General features: G+C 41.8%; 1 protein-coding gene across 2 annotated transcripts; it reads right to left on the minus strand.

The window, feature by feature from the left end:
- Positions 1 to 215: 215 nt before the first annotated feature.
- SERPINB7 (serpin family B member 7) lies at positions 216 to 23,214 on the minus strand. Of its 2 annotated transcripts, XM_039251903.1 has the most exons (7): positions 23,026 to 23,214; positions 17,094 to 17,144; positions 16,401 to 16,517; positions 9,665 to 9,782; positions 5,741 to 5,883; positions 4,210 to 4,356; positions 216 to 1,233 (listed from the first exon to the last, which is right to left on the minus strand). In XM_039251903.1, the coding sequence occupies exons 1-7, from the start codon at positions 23,191 to 23,193 to the stop codon at positions 835 to 837; spliced, it is 1,143 nt and encodes a 380-aa protein (XP_039107834.1). In that variant the 5' UTR covers positions 23,194 to 23,214; the 3' UTR covers positions 216 to 834. The 2 variants fall into 2 exon arrangements, with proteins under 2 accessions (XP_039107834.1, XP_039107833.1); XM_039251902.1 differs by lacking the exon at positions 17,094 to 17,144 and having other exon boundaries at positions 23,026 to 23,193.
- Positions 23,215 to 24,063: the final 849 nt, after the last annotated feature.

Raw genomic sequence — 24,063 nt, forward strand, 5'->3', positions numbered from 1 at the left:
CCTACCAGATAAAGAAAGTGCTGGTAGTCTCACCATTGGTTAGAGGACAAAAATCACACTGTCCAGCTCTGTTGTACTTATTTATTCTGATAAATAAGAGCAAAAACTTGTAAACTACGCAGCACACAAAATATATACTGTAAATAACAAATGGCAATAGTTAAAAGATATTTAATATTTGAAAAACTATGTACACAGTGAGTCTCTATCAAGGAAAAAAAAAAGTCTGTATCAAGGAAAGACCAAAAGACATGAACATAAAGTTACTCATGAAATATTTTAGGTGTCCCCTTATCCCAAATCTATAGTTTTTAGCATCTACATTAGTTACTGATTTCAAATCAGATGTGTGAAAGTCAGCTCTGATGTCTTCTTAGGTCGGCAGGGAAAGGTCAGCCTTCACACTCGGGTTCAGCAGCTGGGCTTCCTTCCACGCTCATTAACCATGAAACCAGAATAACCGGGATAACTACAGCATTTCAGACAACACCCCAGGGCTGCTTCTGCATCGTCACTGCCAACAGACCCCCCTATAGTTCCCAGACGGTGCCCAGCTCTGGGTGCAAGGGGCTACAGCAGAGAACAGCCGGAATGAGTGGGGGTAAAAAGAGAGTGAACTTAGACATGGGTGAGGCACACGGTTGGCTAAAGCGGGATCAGGACAATCAACCGGGTGTCTACAAGGGGTCAGGCCACCCAAGTCACCTGCCCGACCACTATTGGAAGGAAGTAAGCAAGCAAAACACCATGTGCTTCGATCACACTCAAATCTATTCTCTTGTGGTGGTTCCCTGATGTTGCAGGGAACTACTGTAATAGAAACCAGTTGGATTTTCAAGGGCAAGAGACTTTGCCACTAAACAGGATGATGTCATCCTTCCTGATGACAAAGAGGAACGGGTGATCGGCTCTGAACACCCTGGACTCAGGGAGCTGCTTTTCTACTATGTTGTTCCCCGTGGCAGCAGCCGCCTCTGTGCCCTCCTCAGTAACCTCTATGTATGACTTGTGCACCATTTTGGACAAATACAGACGACCTCCTGAAGCTATACCAGAGAGATCAGCTCTGGATTCATCAAAGATGTCCTTCAGCCCCAGGGCTCTTAAATGGTTCTTGATTTCATAATTCTTCTCTATCTTGAACTGAGGAAGAAACACCTCGACATACTGGGAGCTCATTTTTCTTGGATTGGTCCACTCCATTAGATTCCGAAAAGTCAGCTGGTTTTCAATCTGTAGGAATGTTGAAAAAGCAATTTAGAACCATATGCTCAAGGGATACCTGGGTGGCTCAGCTACTTGAGCATGCGACGCTTGATTTTGACTCAGGTCATGATCCCAGAGTCGTGGGCTTGAGACCCACATCAGGCACTGCACTGAGCATGGAGCCTGCTTGTTATATTCTCTCTCTCTCTCTCTCTCTCTCTCTCTCTCTCTCTTCCCCTCTCCCCCTTTGGCCTTCTCCCCCACTAGGGCTCTCCCCCTCTCTCTGCCCTTCCCCTCCTCTCACACACATACTCTCTCTCTCAAAAAAAAAAAAAAAAAGAACCATATGCTTAAGAGACAGATGAAATATCATCAGCTACAAAGACAGATGGTTTTCCATAATTATCCTGTCCTGGATATTTGCATGTAAGTACGTAAATGGATTCGGGGAAGTCTGAAAATGGGAAACTATTAACACAAATAGTTCAAGCACTCTTTATTAAGTCATGTGCTTAATTTGCTCTGCTATGACAAAGTATGACTTGTATTTCTAGGCATTTCTGTTCTCTGCCCCCATATGAACAAATATAGCCACAAATATAGCCAAAGTGGAACAATGGGAAAGTGAAGGAATTAGGGTATCAGAGATCATCAGAGGGAGAAAGGAACTCAGTAGTCATTTAAGTCAGAATTTCTTGACCATTTCTCATCACTAAAGACATAGAAAATGGTAATGTTTGCACAACTTGTGGGAATAACCAAATGGACCCCAGGTGACCCAAAGCAAGGAATCCAGAGCTCTAGCTTCCAGGGTTTAGGTGATCACTGCCTTCCAGCACAGTTACCAATACCATCTAGGGGGCTTGGATCCAAATCCACTCTCCTACTCAACACATGTGACAACTGAAGCCCAAAACATTGTGAGGAAATGTGCTGAATTGCATAGCTGGGACTTTGGTTACACAGCTAGGATCCCACAGCTCTCTCTCCAGCACCACTGCTGCCCCAAATGATTCATGAGTAGGACCAGCTCTGAATGCTATGAATTGATCAGAAACTAGTCACGTGCACAATGTTTACAAATATTATATACAGAAATTTGTTCTCAAATTCAGGCTCACTGGAATCCTAAAGAATTTTTCATAGCTATCTTTACCGAGAACCTAAACCTATATAATCAAATTTAGTCTAATTTAAATTTGATGTGTGTAAATTATCCAGTTCATGGTTAGTCTATAATAACTTCTCATTCTGACTTAGAAGTCTTCCCTTGTTTAGCTCACTGTAAAGCCAATTTCCTCATCATTATTTTGTTATGTAGGTACACAGTAGATTTATACTAATCTGATTGAAAAATTGTTAGGAAAATCCATGACAGAAAAGAAAAACTCAGACAATAAATGCAAGAACAAATCTATCTTTCGAGTTACCTACAGTTTGTTTTATATGGCTACTTTTTCTATTATTGTAGATTATTTGAGGTTAAAATAATTCATGTGTGGAAAAATGTTGACAAAGATTATTGAGTGAATTATTGATTTAATAGGAATACCAATATTTTATATTGTCAGCTTTAGATTTAATAATAGCAACTTTATGGCATTTTTCTTGCTGTCCATGTCAGAAAAGGTAATTAAAATAAAACTAAGTGAAAATCATTATAATGATTCAGTGGTTTTGTCCCTGTAGAAATTATATTTCCAAAGTCTTAAAGTCCAAAGTTTCTAAATCATAGGATAAAGATGGAATGAAAAATAATGTCTCTGGGTAGGAGGAGCATTTCTTCATACTCTTTCTCCTTTCCAGTTATTTTATAAGCAACATTCATTATTTTACGAATCAAAACACAAAAATATTTTAAACCCTCGTAACTTTTTAGGGTAGTTGATATATATGCACACACACATACACATTTGTGCATATGTATTTATCAGACCAATTGACCAAATTCCATGAGCCTCCTTTCCCTATCTCACATGGTTGTGTGGATCAAATAAGAAAACATGAATGAAGCTCAGAGCACACAGCCCAGCACACAGTAGGTGCTCAATGAACGGTGTCTATTCTTCCTTTCGATGGGAAGTACAGAGAGCAACCTAAGATCCAGGCTTCTGGGATTTGAGGTCATAGGCTTAGGAGGCCAAATTCACAGGGAGAAGAGGAAGAAGGGCTGGAAGAAAATTAGGATCTGAGACATGGTGATGCTATGTGGCCTTGCAGGGCCCCTTTGATGCCTCTTTTTGTCCCTTGCGCTATGCTGGTCTGTTGCCCTGGCTACATCAATCACAGGGCAGCCCCTAAACACTGCTTTTCCCAGAGACACAGCAGCTCAGAGTAGGACCGTACATTTTGATGCTCAAAGGCCCAGGACTTCAAAACCCCACTGAATCATTCCTGCCTAAAAATGTTCAGTCGATCAAAATTCCAATAATACATGCAAGACTATTATGAGGGCCAAGAGCAAAGACCTAAACTCATACCCTTTTCCCTCCAAAGCTGAGGTGTGAGAGGGTTCCAATTTCATGGCTATTCAACTAAAATTTAGGCTAAACCGAAGTAAGTCAATCTCACATCTATAATGGTGTCTGGCACAGAGTAGGCACTTCTTTTTTTTTTTTTTTTTTAATTTTTTTTTTTTAATGTTTTATTTATTTCTAGGAGAGAGAGAGACAGCGTGAGCAGGGGAGGGTCAGAGAGAGAGGGAGTCACAGACTGAAACAGGCTCCAGGCTCTGAGCTGGCAGTCAGCACAGAGCCCGACGCGGGGCTCGAACCCACGAACCGTGAGATCATGACCGAAGCGAAAGTCGGACGCTTAACCGACTAAGCCACCCAGGTGCCCCCAGAGTAGGCACTTCTTAAATATTTGTTAAATAAATGAATAAGCGGGTAAATCTCTGATTCTTACAACCTAAAATCATAAAGTTGATGCATAAAAACACAATCAATAATATCTTAAAAATCTTCTAAGTCCCCAATAGTGAAAGTGGCAGTAGTAACTTACTTGGGACAGGTCATTCTCAGGCAGCATGATGTACATGCATATGCCGCCATGATACTTGAGCTCAACAACCTGCATGGGTGGGTCCCTAATGACAGACAAATTGAACTTCCGTTCTTGGTGCATCATGGTGATCGCTTTCCCAGGACACTGAAAGTCAAGTCACAAAAAAATTTTATAAACTCACCATCTTTCACTTATGCAGTAAGAATAGTTCTTCAGTCTTTGTCCAGTCGATTCAGTGGATTTTTACTGACTTGTTGCCAATAGTGATGTATTGCATTGGTTCATGGCTTAGCAGTAAAAGCACAGACTTTGAGTTTAAATGCTTGGGTTTAAAACTCCCAGCTGTGTAGCTCTGGACAAGTTACTTCACCTCTCTGTGATTCCATTTCCTCATCAATATAATGAGGGTAAAAATGGTCTCTATTGTATAGGACCATTGTAGAGATAATGTTAGTTAATATACCTAGCACTTGGTACATTGCCTTGCACTTAGTATTTTACCTGAAAATGTCTATATGATAAGTAACGAATAATTATTAAATAGAATTCTTTAAAATGAATGCTATATATTTTTTAATAAGACCTCAACTAAAATTGTGTAATTTTGATAGTACTGGTCTGTATTTTACCTCCAACGAAAGAAAACATCTGTAGTATTCATAGAAATATTTATCACTCATTCATTGATCTTTGATTGCTACCAGCACTCAGCTCTCCTATGCCCAAAACGTCTGATGCGGAAAAATGCAGAAAGAACATTTCAGTAAATAAAACTAAGTTTCAACCTGAAACTTTAAGCTGAGTTTCTCTGCTTGAACACAAAAGGCTGAGTGATTGAAGGAAACTTTACCAGTCAATTAGAGGAATTGACTTATTTGTGAGGGTAGGAAGGTCTACGGTGGTTAAGCTGCCTTGCCTAAGACAACGCAGATTCTGTGACACGAGGCAGGGATGCCCACACAGTACTTCTGACTCCAAAGCTTTGGTGTTTCTACTGTACTGTAAGATTATTGTGCACAAATTGGTAAAAACACACACACACAAAAACAAAAAGCCACAAGAATATATACACTTGGAAATGTGTAACTTCACTGAACATAACTTCTTCCTCTATAAAAGGAAACACATCCTCGCTTTGACTCAGGAAAAATCATTGGTATTAAGTGACTAGAACTGTACGCTCCACAGTCAGAATCAGAAAAAATTAAAATTGGCACCCTTTTGTCCCATTTACTTCTTATAGGCATCCAACTAGAATATCTTAAAAATCAACGCATTCTTTATTACCTTTCTCAATTACAAAGGTATTTTAAGAAATATCAATTTCTGGGACACCTCCAGTTGTGATTTATAACCTGCATTATCAGGAGAACAGTGTGTTTTATAAGCGACGCACCATATAGCACTGGTGAGCAGTAGAAGAAAGAAATAAAGAAATGATGGGTCCATCCTTTGTCTATGTAAATATCATAATTTCTGCAAAGGAATACTATTGGCAAAAGAACTTAACTTGAATAGATTTCTGTACCTTGGGAGATTTGAAACGGCAATTTAGGGTTTCGTTCTTAGAGAAGGCCGACTCCCACTTGCCCTTGAAGTACACAGCGTTCACCAGCACCATGACAGCAGAAGAGCTGATGCTATCATCTTGAAAGATGTTCTTGATTTTGCCTTTTGAAAAATAAGTGGAGAAAAAAATGTTAATTTTTAATGCAATTTTTCTAAAAAGACACAATGAACATGGATTTTTCCTTAGGACATAATTAGAATAATAACAATGATATTTGTCCTAGCCTATGAGCAATCACTCCGTCTGGGACTCCCTAAACACTTTAATGTGCAAGATTTGTTTTAATCCTCACAGAAGTCTCTGTGGGGTAGGCACGATGATTGTTTCCATTTCCTGTCAAGGACGCTGGAGCACAGAGAGGTTAAGTAATTTGTACAACAACCCACAACAAGAAAGTCCCAGCCATAGGATTCCAACCCAGAAAGAGGATTCCCGAAGCCCCTCCTTGCTGGTAAGCACCAAACTACCTTTACCACCTGGACGAGGCCACGGGATTCTAGATAGAATTTAACTCCATTCTGTTGAGAGGGCTAATTACTTCCTTGATTCCACATTCACAAGATTTTCACTGGATGTCAACCCTATGCTCAATGCCTGATCCACAACCAGGAAAGACACAGTCTTTGCCATCATTGGACTCACAGTCCAGCACAGGGAGCTGTCCACACGGGTACCATAGCCATGTGCTCAGTGTGCTGTGGGAGCACAGACTAGGGGCGCCCTCTGCTTGAGCTGAGGGTGAGATGGGAGGTGGAGAGAAGTTCTTCGTTCCAAGACCTGGAAGGCTGGAAGAGCACAGTGTATTTGGGGGAAGCCCAGCACATTCTGATGCATTAGGGAAAGTAGAGTTGGAAAGGTTACAGGGAGGGGCCGGCTAATGAAGAGCCTTGAATGTCTGGCAATAATTTTGGATTATCCTGAAGGCAATGGAAAATGATTGCTGAGCATTCATTGAAAGATAAGAAAGGACACGGTCATGATGGGTCAGATTTACGTTTCAAAATGAGTGCTCTGGTTGTGTGTGGAGGAGGGGCAAGGGCAGTAAGACCTGGCGGAGTTTGGTGGAATGTTAGCAACATTCCGAAGTATTGAGAATTGAGAACCAATGCTTACCAAAATTAAATAATTTTAGGATAGATTTGAATAAAACAAGGAAGAGAATAAATGGTCCAGATGGAAAAGGGTATTAGCAATCTGATACCCTTAAACACTAAACACTAAATAGAATCCCGCTCAGTTATTACAAAAAGCAATTGCAGGGGCCCCTGGGTAGTTCAGTTAGTTAAGTTTCTGACTTAAGCTCAGGTCACGATCTTGCAATTTGGGAGTTCAAGCCCACATCAGGCTCTCTGCTGTCAGCACAAACGTACTTTAGAAACTCTGTCTCTCTCTGTCCCTCTCTGTCTCTGTCTCTCTCTCAAAAATAAATAAATAAACTTTAAAAAATAAGAAAGAAAAAGGAATTGCATATTTTGTCTTGGTTTGTGAATAGTATATTTGAAACATGTGGTGGCTAATGGTCATAGCAACCGTCTACTGAGGTAATGACCAATGAACAAAAAGTAAATTGAAACACTGTATTCTTATTCCCAGGATTAATTACAGTATCTTGAATGTTTGCATTTAAGAATGCAAGTAATGTCTCATATTTGTGAAACAGAACCAGACTCGGCAAGTACATGTATATTTTTTAGAGTACAAATCGAGGTCAGCCTTTGGTAAAGAAATGACTAGGTTTGGAATCAACTGATTAACAAAATAGCAGTGAATACATTTCTTTGTTTTGAAATAACCAGAACATTTTCTAGAATTCAGTTTTTAACTGTGCAAGACACTTACCAATAAAGCAATGTACTTTTTCATAAGATACTACCTCTGCCACATATATTATTTTGATAAATGAAGAGAATTTTAAAATGAGAGATAAACTATGCATCTTTTAGAAGAAGGAATCATATAAAAATATATTTCACAGACAGTAGGATGTCATAATTTTAATGAGATTCTTCAACCCAAGAAGAAAACAGTAAGATATTGGATTAATCGTTAGAATGAAATGTTATGTTGGGGCCATGGAAAATAATATCCTATAAACCACTTTTAGTCTTTGTTCACTAACTAAGAATAAGATATTGAGGCATATTAGTTCAGCTTGTCACTAATTTATGAAATGGTCATAATAAAATCAGTATTTGTCTCATAGGATTATTGACCAATCCAATGAGAAAATGTAATAGATAAGATTTCTGAAAAGTATAACGCATGACAATTATTAAGATTGCTCAAAACCACATTGTGGACAAATACTAATGCAATTCTCTTTCTTTTTTTTATTTAATAATATATTTTATTTAACCAATATGTCTCAAATGTTATTCTACCATATAATAACGGTATGTTTACATTCTTTATTTCATAATTGGTCTGTGCAATTAAATGGTTATGAAAAATTGCAAAGTAGCCTGTAAAAATGTCAGAGATAGAAAGTGAAGAAAAAAATCTAGACACAGTTTATGTGAACATAAACTATAAACATAACAAAGTCAACTTATTCCTTATGCATAAGGCCAAGGGTAGAATAGAACATGGGAAAAAGAAGCCAGTGATTTGTTGAGGTGCTAGGATTGTTAGGAATTTTGCTCCCCATTTTTTAATGTGATTAAAGAACATAAAAGTTATCATCTTAACAAGTCAGTGGTATTACTGATATACACCTTGTTGTATATCACATATTCAGAACTTATTTCCTCTCACAAAGCTGAAACTCTAAGTGCACTGAACAAATCTCCTTGAAGCACCAACCCCCAGCCCTTTGTAACCAGCATTGTATTATTTTTTAATTGAAGTATAATTAACATACAGTGTTATATTAGTTTCAGATGTACAATATAATGATTCAACAATTCTATGCATTACTCAGTGCTCATCAAGATAAGTGTGCTCTTAACTTCTTTCACTATTTCATACTCCCACCGGCCTCCCCTCTGGCAACCATTAGTTTGTTCTCTGTATTTAAAGTCTGGTTGTTTGTTTGTCTCTTTTTTCTTTGTTTATTTGTTTTGTTTCTTAAATTCAACATGTGAGTAAAATCATAATATTTGTCTTTCTCTGTCTCACTTATTTCAGTTGGCATTACACCTTCTAGGTCCACCCACATTGTTGCAAATGGTGAGATCTCATTCTTTTTTTATGGCTTAGTAATATTCCTACCTGTCTATGTATTTATCTATATATCTCTCTATCTAGATCTAGATATATATACCACATCTTCATATCTATTAATCTACTGATGGACATATGGGCTGCTTCCATAACTTGGCTACTGTTAATAATGCTGCCATAACCATAGGCATGTGTTTATCTTTTCAAATTAGTGTTTTTGTTTTCTTTGGATAAATACCCAAGAGTAGAATCACTGGATCATATTGATAATTCTGTTTTTAACTTTACTTTTTTTATTTTTAATTTTTTGTTTGTTTTTGAGACAGAGAGAGACAGAGCACAAGTGGGGCAGGGACAGAGAGAGAGGGAGACACAGAACCTGAAACAGGCTCCAGGCTCTGAGTTGTCAGCACAGAAACCATTGCGAGGCTCAACCCATGAACCGCGAGATCATGACCTGAGCCGAAGCTGGACACTTAACTGAGATGCCCCTCTTTTTAACTTTCTGGGGAACCTCCATACTGTTTTCCACAGGGGCTGCACCAGTCTGCCTTCTCACCAACAGTGCACGAGCAATTTTCAATAACAGCAATCATTACATCGGTTTGGGAGGAACCAGTTCCTTTCATGTCTTACAAAAGCCTTCCAGCTCTAAAGTTGACCTTTCTCTGTATTCACATATCACTGACAAATCCCATAGAAAAATAAGGTTGCACTCACCATGTGTCTCATTTTCAATCCATTTATTAATTTTGTATCTGGTATCTTGTACATCATTTGTAAAGTCAACTCGTTCCACTTTGGCCTTGTATAACTTTTCAGCATGCTCAATATAGTTCTAGAAACATTAATAATTACAGTAATAAGTTCACTAATAAGTAAGTCTGTAAGTAATACACAGTTTTTATGTTTACACCTTTAACTAAGCATGTAGCACATCTGTTTTTCAACTTATCTCTTTATTTCCATTGTCTTACTGTCTTCCGCTCATTCCTCACTCAAAGATGGGGAAATATGGCAAGAAATATGAAAATATGGTTGGAAGAGGAGCTGGAAAACCTGAAACTGAATTTGCACAGCAAGCACGCTATTTGACGTACACGTATCTGAAATGGATTAGGGGAGACTAATAGGGATTATGACTAAAGCCCACTCCCTTGGCTTTACCACTACTCTCTCATCAGAAACACTTCAGCCTCTTAGTTAGCATCCCTTGATTGCGTCACCCCCTTCACACTGAAAGCAGTAGGAAGGCTTCCAGGCTACTTCCTGCACGTAAGATACAGCCCAAGTGCCCTAGACTTGGCCTGTATTTGAAAGAAATGAAGTTGGGGCGCCTGGCTGGCTCAGTCGGAGGAACATGTGATTCTTGAGCCCTACAATGTGTATAAAGCTTGTTTAAATAAATAAAACTGAGGGGCGCCTGGGTGGCTTAGTCGGTTAAGCGTCCGACTTTCGCTTGGGTCATGATCTCGCGGTTCGTGGGTTCGGGCCCCGCATCGGGCTCTGTGCTGACTGCCAGCTCAGAACCTGGAGCCTGTTTCAGTCTGTGACTCCCTCTCTCTCTGACCCTCCCCTGCTCACGCTGTCTCTCTCTCTCTCTCCTAGAAATAAATAAAACATTAAAAAAAATTATAAAAAATAAATAAATAAATAAAACTGAAAAGAAGAAAGAAAGAAACAAAGAAAGAAAGAGAGAGGGGCTCCTGGGTGGCTCAGTCGGTTGAGTGTCCAGCTTCAGCTCAGGTCATGATCTCACAGATCGTGGGTTTGAGCCCCGCGTCGGGCTCTGTGCTGACAGCTCAGAGCCTGGAGCCTGTTTCGGATTATGTGTCTCCCTCTCTCTCTGAGCCTCTCCTGCTCATGCTGCCTCTCTCTCTCTCTCTCTCTAAGAAATAAATAAAACATTAAAAAATTTAAAAAAAAAGAAAGAAAGAGAGAGAGAGGAAGAAAGAAGGATGTGTAGTTGAGGAGGACCAGCAGCAAAGGTGAGCCCTCCAGGCAGCAGTACTCTCAGGGGAGGGAATGGATCTTTGCACACTCAGGAGCCCAGCAGGAGTTTATAATGCCTGAGGCCTGGGGTGGATGGGGGAAGTGGAGGACCCCAGCCACAGGAAGGGCATGAATGTCTTGTCTCCCTTGATAAGGAGCTTTCATTTTATTTTAGGGAGAGTTAGCAAAAGAGTTTAAATAGGAGAGTAATGTAATTAAATCTGCATTTTGTAAAGGTGACTCTGAAATCAGTGTAAGGAAAAAAAATGGACTGGAAATAGACTTGTTAAAATGTCCTTGTAGTTTATCCTGAGGGATATAGAAGGTCCCGAATTGAGGCAGGGAGTAGACTCAAACTGGAAGTTGCCTGAGGGCAAAACTCTAAAGACCACTCATACTTCAGGGATGAGTAGAGGAATACAGATAAACAGAGGAAATGAAGATGAAGGAGAAGGTAGAAAAGCAGGAGAAATCAATGCCATAGAAACCACGAAAGGGGAAAGTTTGGGGGAGCTACAACAGGGTAGAATACTAAAGAAGCAGATGATATCGAAACTTGCAAAGTGCCCATAGCCTGGTGTCCATTGAAAGCCATTAGTCACCTTGGTAAGAGCAGCTTCTGGAGAACGTAGAAGGTAGAAGCTGCATCGCAACAGATTGAGCAGTGAGAGAGGGTGGAAAATGGATTCTGCCTATACATATCAGTCTTCGGAGATGTTTGATTTTTCAAACTTAGATTGTCAGAGTCAGAAGTACAAAAATAGGAAGAGAATCATGGGGTAACGTTTAAAAAAAAAGGAGAGAAAAATTTAGAAGATGTGTAAGGCCACAAGTCTAAATGTCTAAACCAAACTGACTCCATGACAGGCTTAAAGTTTCCCCTCTGAACTAGAAGGCCTGAGTTTCAGCTTTCCCGAAACTATCAGGCAGTTACACATTGCCCAAGGCAGGAGAAACCACCCTTGCAACACCCAATCAGGAAAGGCCAGCGACCACCCTCCACATTACTGAGGGAGAGGCCTGGAGATAGAAACTATAGATAGGACCCTGTTACCTAATGTTAAAGTTAACCTGTTAGTCGCCGAACAAGACCCTAGGCTCACTCTGCAATTGGTTGAATTTAAAGGTACTCTAAATGTTGTAATTGGATCCCGCCAAAAGTAACGAATACTCTAGACAATGTGTATGGTCAAACCCGCTGTCAATGATGTTGAATAATTATGATTGGATCACTGTTCCCATGTCACAACTTCTGTAACTCCCCTGTCTCAAACCCCATAAAAACCCTACTCTGCCCTTGTTCGGGGCTCTCAGCACGGACCCATGCGCTGGTGAAGTAATAAAGCCCGTAATAAAGCCCTTTGCCCTTGGATGCGTGACTCGGTCTCCCTGGTGGTCTCTGGTCGGTGAGGATACTGCGATCTGGGTATAACAGATGTGCACCTGGAGCACATTTATATGCTATGAGGAAGAAGACAGTAGAGTGAGAGATGTTCCAGAAAAATACTGATAGAAACATGTCACCAAGGAACTGGGGGGTAAAGAGGCAAAAAGAAATGAAGGAATTATCCATTAAACAAAGTATTCTCTGTGAAAATGAAGGGAAAGGGAAAGGGGGCAGGATGTGAGTTGGGATGTGAACCCCCCTGATGGCCTCTCTTTTCTTTGTCAAGTAGAAGACAAGCGGAGATGGGAATTTATTGCTTGAAAATGAAAAGTCATTATTCTGAGGTGGATGTGCTTCTACTTATAGAAGACAAGCTGAAACATAAGACAACTCAAGTCCAATTCTTTTTCTCCATACACAATTTGTTCCATGAACGTATATAATGTGTTCATCTTTCAGAAAGAGCCACACTTGCTTTGTCTCTTGAAACCTCCTCCATTAACTTTAAGAAGATCAAATTGCCTATCTGGAACTAAAATATTCATGGTTTCCTGTCTCACATTTAGGTCTTTCATCCATTTTGACTTTATTTTTGTGTACGGTGTAAGAAAGTGGTCTAGTTTCATTCTTCTACATGTTGCTGTCCAGCTCTCCCAGCACCATTTGCTAAAGAGCTTGTCTTTTCTCCATTGGATACTCTTTAGGTAGGCAAACCATAAGAGACTCTTGAACACAGAGAACAAAATGAGGGTTGATGAGAGGGCGGGGAAGAAGGGAAAGTGGGTGATGGGCACTGAGGAGGGCACTTGTTGGGATGAGCACTAGCTGTCATAGGCAAGCCAATTTGACAATAAATCATATTTTAGAAAAGAACTAAAATATTCATCCTACATATATTACAACATGTACCTCCATTTCAGTATTAAATAATTTTCTATTAAAAAAATAAATTTGAACATTGAAAGTGCTTGTGCCAGGTATAGAAACTATTTTTGAGTACACAACAAACGACTGGAAAATCTAGGATCAAGTGCCAGTCTGTGGTCATGACCAGGCGGAGAACAGATGGCATGGGGGCGGCGAGCAGAGCCGTCCCTTCCCCCTGGCCAGTCATCCCAGGAGCCCAGAGCAGCAGCTCTGAGGAGCGAAGGGGTGTCACCCTGAGGTCTCAGGTGACCCCTGATGATCCAGACACCCACCCACTCAAAGGCAGTGGTTGATACCCTGTTACTGTGATGACTCTGGTGACCAGGGAGGCAGCACAAGTGCACGGAGAAAGCCCAGGCGTATTTCCACTAAATCCCGTGGCTTCCCATCCTCACATGGGCTCCTCCCGCACTGGGCCCTTCTCCTGCTCCAGGGCCAACTAGAAAAATCTAAGGCCTCAGAGACCTGGAGCTCAAGGCATACACCTGGTTGAAACTGATGGTGGCAATAAGAGGCTATTGGGAAATTGAGAGAAGCAGAAGAGATTTCAAGAGATGTTGTGAGGAACGGGAGAAAGACACGGCCCTGAGCGCACAGCTGACTGCTGGACAGCACTGAGAACACTCGCTAGGCTGGGACCCACGGTGTTGGGGTGCTGACCACACACCCAGACTTGGTACAGCTGTCAGGTAGTAGCTGAGGCACACCTGCTGGGAGAAATCGTGGGATTGATCTGGGTGTCGCTCTGTTGGGGGAAAGAGAGAGCTGACAGGTTGAGAGCCGATGGGGAGTTGGAAAAATGGCAGAGGTCAGTGCAGTTGAAGAACAGGTAGACTGGGCATGAAATAATGAAAGACTGAGAAGTATGGAATGATGTGGCCACGAATGGGGAAGCTCAAGTTACAGATTTCAGGAGTGGAACACTCTGGGCATTGATAAGTTTCAGGGTGTGGCTTGGGCATTCGTTACTGTAATGGGATAGAGAGCAGGTCACGAACTGTACGGAGGGAAGCTGACCTCACAGCTAGGTGTCACAGGACACTGAAGTTACCCAAAATGATAACAGAGCTTGGGGGAGTACTAGAAGGACATTCTCAGAGGTCTGACCAAGATTTAGCACAGATTTGGGGAGGAGGGAGAAGGTATCAGAGACGGTGGTTAGGTCTTCTATGCCACCATACTTTTTGTAAAGATAATTTATACATTATTATTATCATTATCAATTCTAAAATAGACTCATCCATATTCAAATATGAGTTTAAAAACTTGTAACACAAAACGTAAAAAATTTGGAGATGATCTATCTGTATGCTGATCTGACAACCGAAAGCTAATAAAAGTTCCATATTTAATCAAAAGTAGTTTTTATTGGGGCGCCTGGATGGCTCAGTCGATTAAGCATTGGATACTTGATTTCACCTCCAGTCATCTCATGCATGATTTGTGAGTCAAGCTCTGCATTGGGCTTGGTGTGGACAGCATCGAGCCTTCTTGCAATTCTCTCTCTCCCCTTCTCTCTGCCCCTCCCCAACTTGTGCTCTGTTCCTCTCTCAAAATAAATAAACTTTTTTTAAAAAGTTTGTATTTTGTTTTATTTTTATTTTTGAGAAGGAGCATGAACACAAGCAGGGGAAGGTCGAGGGGTAGGGGGAGAGAGAGAGAGAGAGAGAGAGGAAATCTTAAGCAGGATTCACATTCTGCAAAGAGTCCAATTAGAGGCTCAATCTCATGAACTGTGAGATCATGACCTGAGCTGAAATCAAGAGTTGGACACTTAACCAAATGAATCATCCAGGCACCCCGCAAAAAGTAGTTTTTAGAATAACTACCTCTACTTGCAAATGTTTGGGAGGAAAAAGAGGACAGTATCTTTATTTTCCATGTTCGTGACCAGATCTCGAATTCACTGTGCTTCTGGATGCCCTGTTCCCTACACATGCTGAGCTCCGGAAAAAGGAACACGGAAATGTGCTGTAAATAGTAACATGATAGACACCTCAACCTCGAGTTTAAGGGGGCTGGCAGTCCCTCAGGAACTCAGCAGTATGTGTGGGAAAAGAGACACAGAACGTGGATCTGAACATACATGGTGGCCCTTGTAAAGCTTGTGCGGGATTCTTCTTGGAAAGATGAAAAAACAAAGTGGCTTCATGCTTCATAACCGGCATGCTGCCAAAGGGCTGGGGAGTGGTGTCGGACGGGGGCAAGGAATCCGTGTGGGTGACAGACAGAGGAGACAATGATGGCTGGGTGGAACACAGAAGGCTGGCAAAGATACAAGTGGAGACCAGCCCAGAGATGGCACGGAAGCCGAGCTTTACGGTTGTCTGACAAGTGGAAAATTAAAAAGAAGAACAAACATGCCCTGAAAATCACGGGCACTGCATCTGCTTGAAGAGTACTAACCAGCTTCCGGTTGTCACAGCGACAGTGGCTCTAATGCATGGGTGGAGCCCAGTAGCATAAAGAATACAGTCTGGATCTCACTGGTCTTTGGGTGAGTGGGACTCCATGATGAATGAATTGGTAGCACAGACACCACAGAGCAATATTAGCAATGCACCTGCCGGCCTCGAGTGAACCACATCCCTGCCCTCAGTCCAGCCCGATCTGCTCCTCTGCTGCCGGTGTCCTTACTATGTCCCCCACAAGGGGCTCTTTAGCAAGTGCTCACCCTGCAAAGTTCATGCTGGCAGGAGAGAAGACTGGGCACAGCAAAGAACAGAGGAGGTGAACTCAACTCTGGGGATGCACAGGAATCCCAGGAGACACAGAGCTTAGAGGAAAAGTGTGGAGACTTTTCTCCACTGCCCAGCGACAACCCCACATGGGCCGCCTTCGCCTCCCCTCTCCCTCCCCCTGATAGCTCCACCTCACTGCTGGAGGGCACAGTCTCTTCTATTTTTGGAGCCTCTCAGTCTGGTGACCCTGAACGTGGGGATCACTCAGCCGAACAAGTAAAGTTGAACTCTGGAAACACAGTGATGATATTTCAAAGACTTCTGGGAACATGATTAGCAGCTATAAGAAATTAAAAAAATCACTACTGTCTGGCTCTGTAGAAAGACACAGCCCTCTTACAGATGATGGATCGAACAAGACTGCGATCCAGAGTGGAAATAACCTTGTGATATGGGAGGTCGCACTCACCTTATGAAAGTCAAACACTTTTTCTGCGAAAAGACCATTGGCAATGCTGAGCTCATAATCTCTATGGGATGTGTTTATGTCGGAGAGAACTCTTTTCAGTTGAGACTGAAGTTCTGGCTGTTATTGAAAAGATTTATAAAAAAATGTATTATGGGACCGCAAATATATCCACAGTCTCATTTACACATGAAACAAAACATGTATGTTGTGCCAGAAAGGAACTGAAGAAGAATGATGCTTGTAAAAGCAGCAATGCCACAGAGACTTACAATTTCTTGCTCTTTCTCAGAGTAGTATCTGTGATCAAAGTTAATTAAAAGTTTTACTAAAGTCATTAACCTTAGAATAAAATTATTAACAGCAGATAATGAATCTGCGTCACATGTGTGCTAAATAATTCATTTTACCTCTAAGTTGGCCATGGATATCAAAGGATAAAAGCAAAACATTTAGTTCCATACTGTCTGGCCAAAATCCAGCCAACACACAAGTGAAATATTGGGAAATTAATAATTAACAGGTAAATTATCAAGAGCTGTACTTGAGACACCACACTACACTATGGCAATCTGAGTGAGACATACGCCTTTGCTTTGAGAAGACAGTGAGCCTAATTAAACACAACGGCGAGATAGAAATTTCTCGAATTTTAGTCCCACATTCCCTTTCCCTAGGAGAATGTATTGTCCTTACCTGAGAGTTCGAAGAGTTTCCCCATCCTGAGACCCTGGTGAAGTGGAGCATCTGCAGACAGAGAAGGAGGAAAGCAGTTAGCAGGTCCTGCCCAATGAGAAAGGACCCCACAGAGCCAAGAAAGGAAGACACTTGATTGTTCATGGCTGAGTCTGCGCGTGTGGTTGGTAGCGCTCCGGGGAGCAGTGACAGGTGCAGCTGCCCTACTGACATGGTTAGAACACAGATTGCTTGTTGGGGAAAGTGGCACAGGTCGGCAGAGTTAATCAATTGATGGCTACAACATGAAATGTATTTGATAAGTATTTTTGGTTTGCTCGTTCTAGTGGAACAATTTTACAATTGCTCCCTGATTAAAAGTAGACAAGGATCAAAATAAATCAAATAAAAAATGGAAACTTTGGGGCCCCTGGGTGGCTCAGTCAGTTGAGCGTCCAACTTTGGCTCAGGCAATGATCTCACGGTTCATGAGCTGGAGCCCTGCATCAGGCTCTGTTCTGACAGCTCTGAGCCTGAAGCCTGCTTCGGATTCTGTGTGTGTGTCTCTCTCTGCCCTTACCCTGCTCACTCTATGTCTCTCTCTCTTTCAAAAATAAATAAACATTAAAAAACACGGAAACTTTATTTACCTACCTGGCAGGCAAGATTAGGGCTAATCACATAGGCACCAAGATGGAAAAGGGAGAAGTAGTTACTGAATATCTAGGAAATCCTAAATGTGAAGCGAAATTGGGACTTGAGAGATGTAATTTCAGATCCTGCAATTATTTGGAATTAAGTCATTTTAGGTGTTTCCTTTTCCAGTGTGGCTCTCATAATCCCATTGTTCTCATAATTGCTATTCTGCCCAAGCTTTAATTTTCTATTGGACTTTATCTGAATTTCCGCAGGCCCTTATGTCCATGGGATCTGAAATGCAAAACAGCTTCTCTACTAGGAAGTGACAAAGTGCACTACGCTTATGATACTCATTTATGCAACTGTGGGGACCAAACTGAATGTGTTCTGCCTCCCAGGCATGGATGGGTGAGACACAGAGCCAGCTAAGGTGTTCCAAAAGAAAGATGAAGGTCTTCCTGAAGGGGTCGTATGTGCTACGTTTGAACCATATCCTAGTGGGAGGTGGAGGTAGGGAGAAGGGGTGAAGTCCATTAGAAATTATGCATGGAACTTAACTAAGTCATTGTGGCTATCAGTGGCTCTGTGCAGGGTTTCAACTTCAAGGCTTCAGAACCCTAATCAAGTACCATCTTATTGGGTAGGAGAAAATGGAACAGCTCAGTAAGAAAATGAAGATGTATGAAGGCTACGAGTGTCACAATTAGTCTTAATAGGTCACAGGGAATTGGAGCCTACCTCAATTTCTATATCCTCTTCATCTGGAATAATAATTAATATGAGGTGGAGTGAGAGGTAAGGCAAAGGCAACAAGGCACATTTGAAATACAAATTGGTAGTCGATTTAAATTCACTAGTGGGGTCTTTGCAGGCATCAAGTCACCACGCCTGCAATGGGGGAAGTGGGGGGGCATCCTGCCCCTCCCCCCTGGTTCTGTGCCATTGCGGAGCATGTGAAGTACCAGCCTCCTCTCTCATTTTGCCATGGCATTGGATAGACTGGTATTTGGGAATATATGGGTGTACCAGAAAAATAAAAGATCATGGCATAGGGTCAGGACTCAAAAAACCTAATGTCTTTCCTGAACTAACTTTGTGGAACCCAAGCAATATTATAAAAAGCATCTGAATCCCCAGAAGTCATCCTTATTAATTTTTTGAATAAAACTTTAACAAACACACACTGAACATCATTCTTTGACCATTTCTAATTTTACTCTCTTTGGATGATAATCTAGTCATCTCTTTTGATCTTCCTAATTGGCTTTTAGGAAACCTGACTGGTAAAATATTGAGGTGATACATATATGTTTTTATAGTTTCAAAAACTCTAAGAAATTATGCATTCAACGATAAAACTACCATGACTGAAGATGAACGGTGACACTAGTAAATAGTCAAATGTAATGAATAATAAATAAAATATCAAAGGGCATAGTTATCACAATCCAAAATGCTTGCAGTCCTGTGGTCTCATATTCCCTGACTGACCCATGTAGAAAAGTCAGAATTTCTTTTTTTTGTTCATAACTGGTAACATGTTCAGAAAATGGCAAACAAGGAAAATCCTGGATCTACACAATGTAAGATATTTCAGGAACTTTAGATTGAGGGTTAAAAAAAAAAAAGACTAGTCTAGGGCACCTGGGCGGCTCAGTCGGTTAAGCATCCAACTTCAGCTCAGGTCATGATCTCAAGGCTTGTGAGTTTGAGCCCCATGTAGGACTCTGTACTGACAGCTCAGAGCCTGGAGGCTGCTTCGGATTCTGTGTGTGTCTCTCTCTGCCCCTCCCCCATGCACGCTCTGTCTCTTGCTGTCTCTCAAAAATAAATACACATTAAAAAAAATTTTAAGACTGAATGATCTGCATCCCAATGGCCTTCTTTCTATCTTTGCATTCTTGCCAAATGATAACACTATTATGTCTTCTCACAGAATTGGTAGAATAAGGAACATATTACAGTAATTATTTTTGAAACGTTTTTAGTAAAACTCAATTGTTTAAGAAAATTCAAATTTGCATAACTTTTAAAAAACCCTGTGACATAAAGACATGATTTAAGACAAAAATTTATGACATACTTTATTTCAATGAAATTGTTATGTGAGAGAAAAGAGAGGAAGTAGGTATCTCAAAGAAAAGAAAACTAAATTTTAAAAACCATTATAATCAAAAAGTACAGTACTATTAGAGCTAAATGAAAAACTATGAACCTGAACACATGATCTTGTAAATAAATGTACTTTTCTGCTCTTTTACTCAAGTGGGAAGCAGCTTGTGTGTCACCTGAATTCCACTGAAAGGATTCTAGATTTCGTGCCAATTCTGGATTTCAACACTGTTATCCAGTAAAGGAATCACGCCTTCGCTGAAAGTAGCTGAGCTGTGTGGAACCAAGGAAATTCAGGACAGGCCCAGAACCTCATGCTGTCGGGTTGCAAGATTCAGAGTCATTTGAGAGGACTGTTTAAAAAGGGCAAGTTTAGGGTCACCTGGGTGGCTCAGTTGGTTAAGTGTCCGACTCTTGATTTTGGCACTGGTCATGATCTCACAGTTCCCGGGATTGAGCTCTGTGCTCACAGCAAGGAGCCTGCTTGGGTTTCTCTCCCTCTGTCTCTCTCTCTGCCCCTCCCCTGTTCACTCACTGTCAAATTTAAAAACAAAAAATAGGACAAGATTAAAGGGATTTCTACTGGCCAACTGTGACCATCTGAGCATCAGAAATAAGAATGACCACTGGTCCACGGCAATACTTAAGAGAGACAGATAGATGGATGCCACAGATTACTACTAAACGGAGAAAATATACATTGATGACACACAGCATCAAGTGTTGGGTACTGCAACAAGAAACTAACTGGGACAGGGTTGTGGGGGCAAGTGGGGGAAGCTAAACAATTGATTTCCAAGAAGGTATACTGCAGAGGGCTAAATATTTGTACAAATGCATCTCATGAATGGTCTTGTGTCTATAGTTGCCATTTTTTCCTATTACATATTTCTTCTTTTTTATTTTTTAATTTATTTTGACAGAGAGAGCGAGAGTGCAGGGGAAGGGTGGAAGGGGAGAGAGAGTCCTCTTACATGTGTCTTACAGGAGGTTATAATAGCAAGGGCTAAAAAGTAATTCAGGAAAGGCACTGATTCCGTCAGTGACCATAAAAGAGCAGACCCCAGCAAAACAGGCTCTTTGAATCCACTGTGGCCCACCCCGCATGAGCTGTTGACTGGTCCACCAGGCAGCTTGGTGGGGGGAGTGGGGTGTGGGCTGGCAAAGAGACCTCAGGAAATGAATCAGGCAATAGCCCAAGAAAGTTCCTAACCTGAAATCATTCAATAATAAATAACTGTGTCTTCTGTTATGTTAAAGGCATGGTGTTTCATCATAGCTGTGAAGCCTACATGTCTTTGGACTAGGAACACCTTTTAATTTTTTTTTTTAATTTTTAAAAATTTATTTCTGAGAGAGAGAGGGAGACAGCGTGAGCAGGGGAGGGTCAGAGAGAGAGGAAGACACAGAATCCAAAGCAGGCTCCAGGCTCTGAGCTAGCTGTGAGCACAGAGCCCGACACGGGGCACGAACCCACAAATCATGAGATCATGACCTGAGCCGAAGTCGGACGCTTAACCGACTGAGCCACCCAGGCGCCCCTAGGAACACCTTTTAGGCTATTTTTTAAAGTGGATACAACAAGTCCTCCCCACCCCAACCGCCACCCTGTAGTTTACAGGTAAGGATACTGAGGCTAACACAGATGACCTAATTTTCCCAAATCAGAATTTGGATCTAATTTTCTAACTCCAAAAAGCAAGTCGCCTTACTTGGTTCTAAAGCATTATGTACTTATACTAATGAATGAATACATTTTTATTAGTGGCTAGGTTCCCCACCCCTCCTTAGGCTCTATTTGGTTGTTGAAGTGCTAACTTCATAATAACTGAGGCTTTGTAATAATGTACTTTGGGCTGCATTCAGTTTGGTTGTTTTAGGGAGAATGCTTCTCCACTGTTTTGATTCTGCCTCGTGGGGGATATCTGGTAATATCTGGAGACTTTTTTGCTTCTCACAACCGGAGAGAGGTACCCAAACAGTATCTAGTGGGACAAGCCAGAGATGCTAGTCAATCTCCAGCACCGTGCAGAAAAGCCCCTCACAACGAAGAACTATCTGTTCAAAATGTCTGAGGTTTAGAAACCCTGAGTTAGAAGATCACCCTGAATTTGAACCGTAACTCTGCCACTTACCAATCAAGATGGCCCAGGAACACACAGTCAGAGTACTATGACCTACCCCAATATCTCTGCGAGCAACAAATAAGGTGTCTGTAGAGCTTAGCCCAGAGCCGGACACTGACCAGGTTCTCAGCAGTTACCTGCGTCATCGCACTGAAGGTGCTCAATATACTGTGGCTGTGAATCCCTCCAGCCCTTGGAAAAAATGGCATTCCGAGACCCGTGGTTATTCCCTAGCAGCAAATATTCACTGAGCTATCCGGAGAGAGAAATGAGTTATTCTAGCTTAAATTACCTGCACAAACACTCTTTAACCAGTGCTTAGTTGTGAAAGGTTACGACATGGACAAGCTTCCTCTAGGTCTAATTTATGGACCAAAACAATGGGGGGAACAAGTGGGCAGAAAGTGATACAAAGACCTCCGTGCGCAGCCTGGACCTGGTGTCCCACCTGCCATCGAGCTCCTACAACTCCCGAGGCCAGCCTAGTTCAGGGTAGTGTACGAAGGCAGGTTAAAAAGCACTTAATGCTGTTGATGACAATGTGACTACCATTCTGGTAGGCTGCTATTATCCGGAATGTACTATTGTGTCATTTGTACCCACACCACTCATGTTTAAACTGGGACTCTGGTATCTTCTGGTTGCTCTTCTTTCTTGTCAACTCTGACAGGCACTGGTTCCCAAGCTTTAGTGTCCCCTGGAGAGTTTACTAAGCCCCAGATTGCTGGGCTCCACCCCCATAATTTCTGATTCACTAGGTCTCAGGTGGGGCCCAAGCATCTGCATTCCTAACAAGTTCTCTGTGATGCTGATGCTGCTGGTCTCGGAAACACACTTCGAGAGCCACTTGACCAAGGCAAAGCACCAAAGCGACAGTTCTGAGAATATTTGTGTTGTCTCTCATCTCAAACACAAGTACTACGAGCAGTACGTGTGTCCTTCACCCCCGGAGCGGGCCTCGTTGGGATGGCCTCATCTACATGGACCACTGCAGTAGAATATGCTCTTGCAGGAAACAACTTGCCCTAAATGATTAATTGCGGGAACCATGGGTGGTGGCACAACCCAAGACTGACCTTATCAATCTGAGCAGCACAGTCACCTCGTGCGCCCAGACGGACCAGGGCCAGGGCAGTGAAGATGCTCAGAGAAGAGAAGAACACGTTTCCATTCCCTGGATTGTTTTCCATCTCTCTGAACAGGTTGATGCAAAACTCTGCATTTGCTGCAGCAAGGGGGGCCATTGCGGAATGGTGGGCAGCCTGGAGAACACAGAGACATGGAGTGAGTTCCAAGTACATTCTCTGCCCATATGGAAGTTTCTATATTCATTTGTTTTTTCTATCTGAAGCTGTATTTCTTCAGCTTTGGAGGTAACCAAATAATCAAATAACTTAGAACAAAAAGAAAAAAATTTCCAGTATCCTTGTTACCAACACTCTAAAATGATCTCTTGCAGCAACATCACGATACACTCATCTTTTTTACACGGATACACTTCAGCGCAGTGTCTCTCTGTTTCTGCCTCTGCTCTCCTAATCACATCTAGGACATACTTCCACTTCTCCTTGACGGGGTACATCTGTCATCAGTGGCCTCAGATAGCTCTGTTCTCACCTCCTAAGCAGACACATTCCTGGGGCCTATCATTCAGCGAATTAACTCAACTTCCTAAGCTGAAATACAGCAAAAGTGCTCTTTGCAGTAAAATACTAAGACATTAGACAGCCTATTAAAGGGGCTATAATCCTTGCTTTCTAAATCTGTAGTTTTAAAACTGGTTAACATTTGGGGCACCTGGCTGGCTCAGTCAGTTGGGTGTCTGACTTTGGCTTAGGTCATGATCCCATAGCTCGTGGGTTTTAGCCCCACATCGGGCTCTGTGCCGACAGCTCAGAGCCTGGAGCCTACTTTCGATTCTGTGTCTCCCTCTCTCTGTCTCCTTCCCCACTCATGCTCTGTCCCTCTCTCCTTCAAAAATAAACGTTAAAAAAATGTTTTTAAATGGTTAATATTTGGAGATTGAACACATAATTCCCTTCTCTCCAGTATAGCCACCATACACGTGCTTAGAGTAATCCTACATCCTAACTCTTTTCAGGACTGCCCAAATT

The sequence above is a fragment of the Hyaena hyaena genome, unplaced genomic scaffold, assembly GCF_003009895.1.
Source record: "Hyaena hyaena isolate Hyena2069 unplaced genomic scaffold, ASM300989v1 scaffold_399, whole genome shotgun sequence".
NCBI lineage: Eukaryota > Metazoa > Chordata > Mammalia > Carnivora > Hyaenidae > Hyaena > Hyaena hyaena.

Excerpts from the sequence above, each read along its gene's own strand:
- SERPINB7 (XM_039251903.1), bottom strand. The coding sequence starts at position 23,193 with ATGGCCCCCCTTGCTGCAGCAAATGCAGAGTTTTGCATCAACCTGTTC. Across the intron at positions 16,518-17,093 it reads GAAACTCTTCGAACTCTCAG|CCAGAACTTCAGTCTCAACT; the intron begins GTAAGGACAATA and ends TTTCAATAACAG. Across the intron at positions 9,783-16,400 it reads AAGTGTTTGACTTTCATAAG|AACTATATTGAGCATGCTGA; the intron begins GTGAGTGCGACC and ends TAATGTTTCTAG.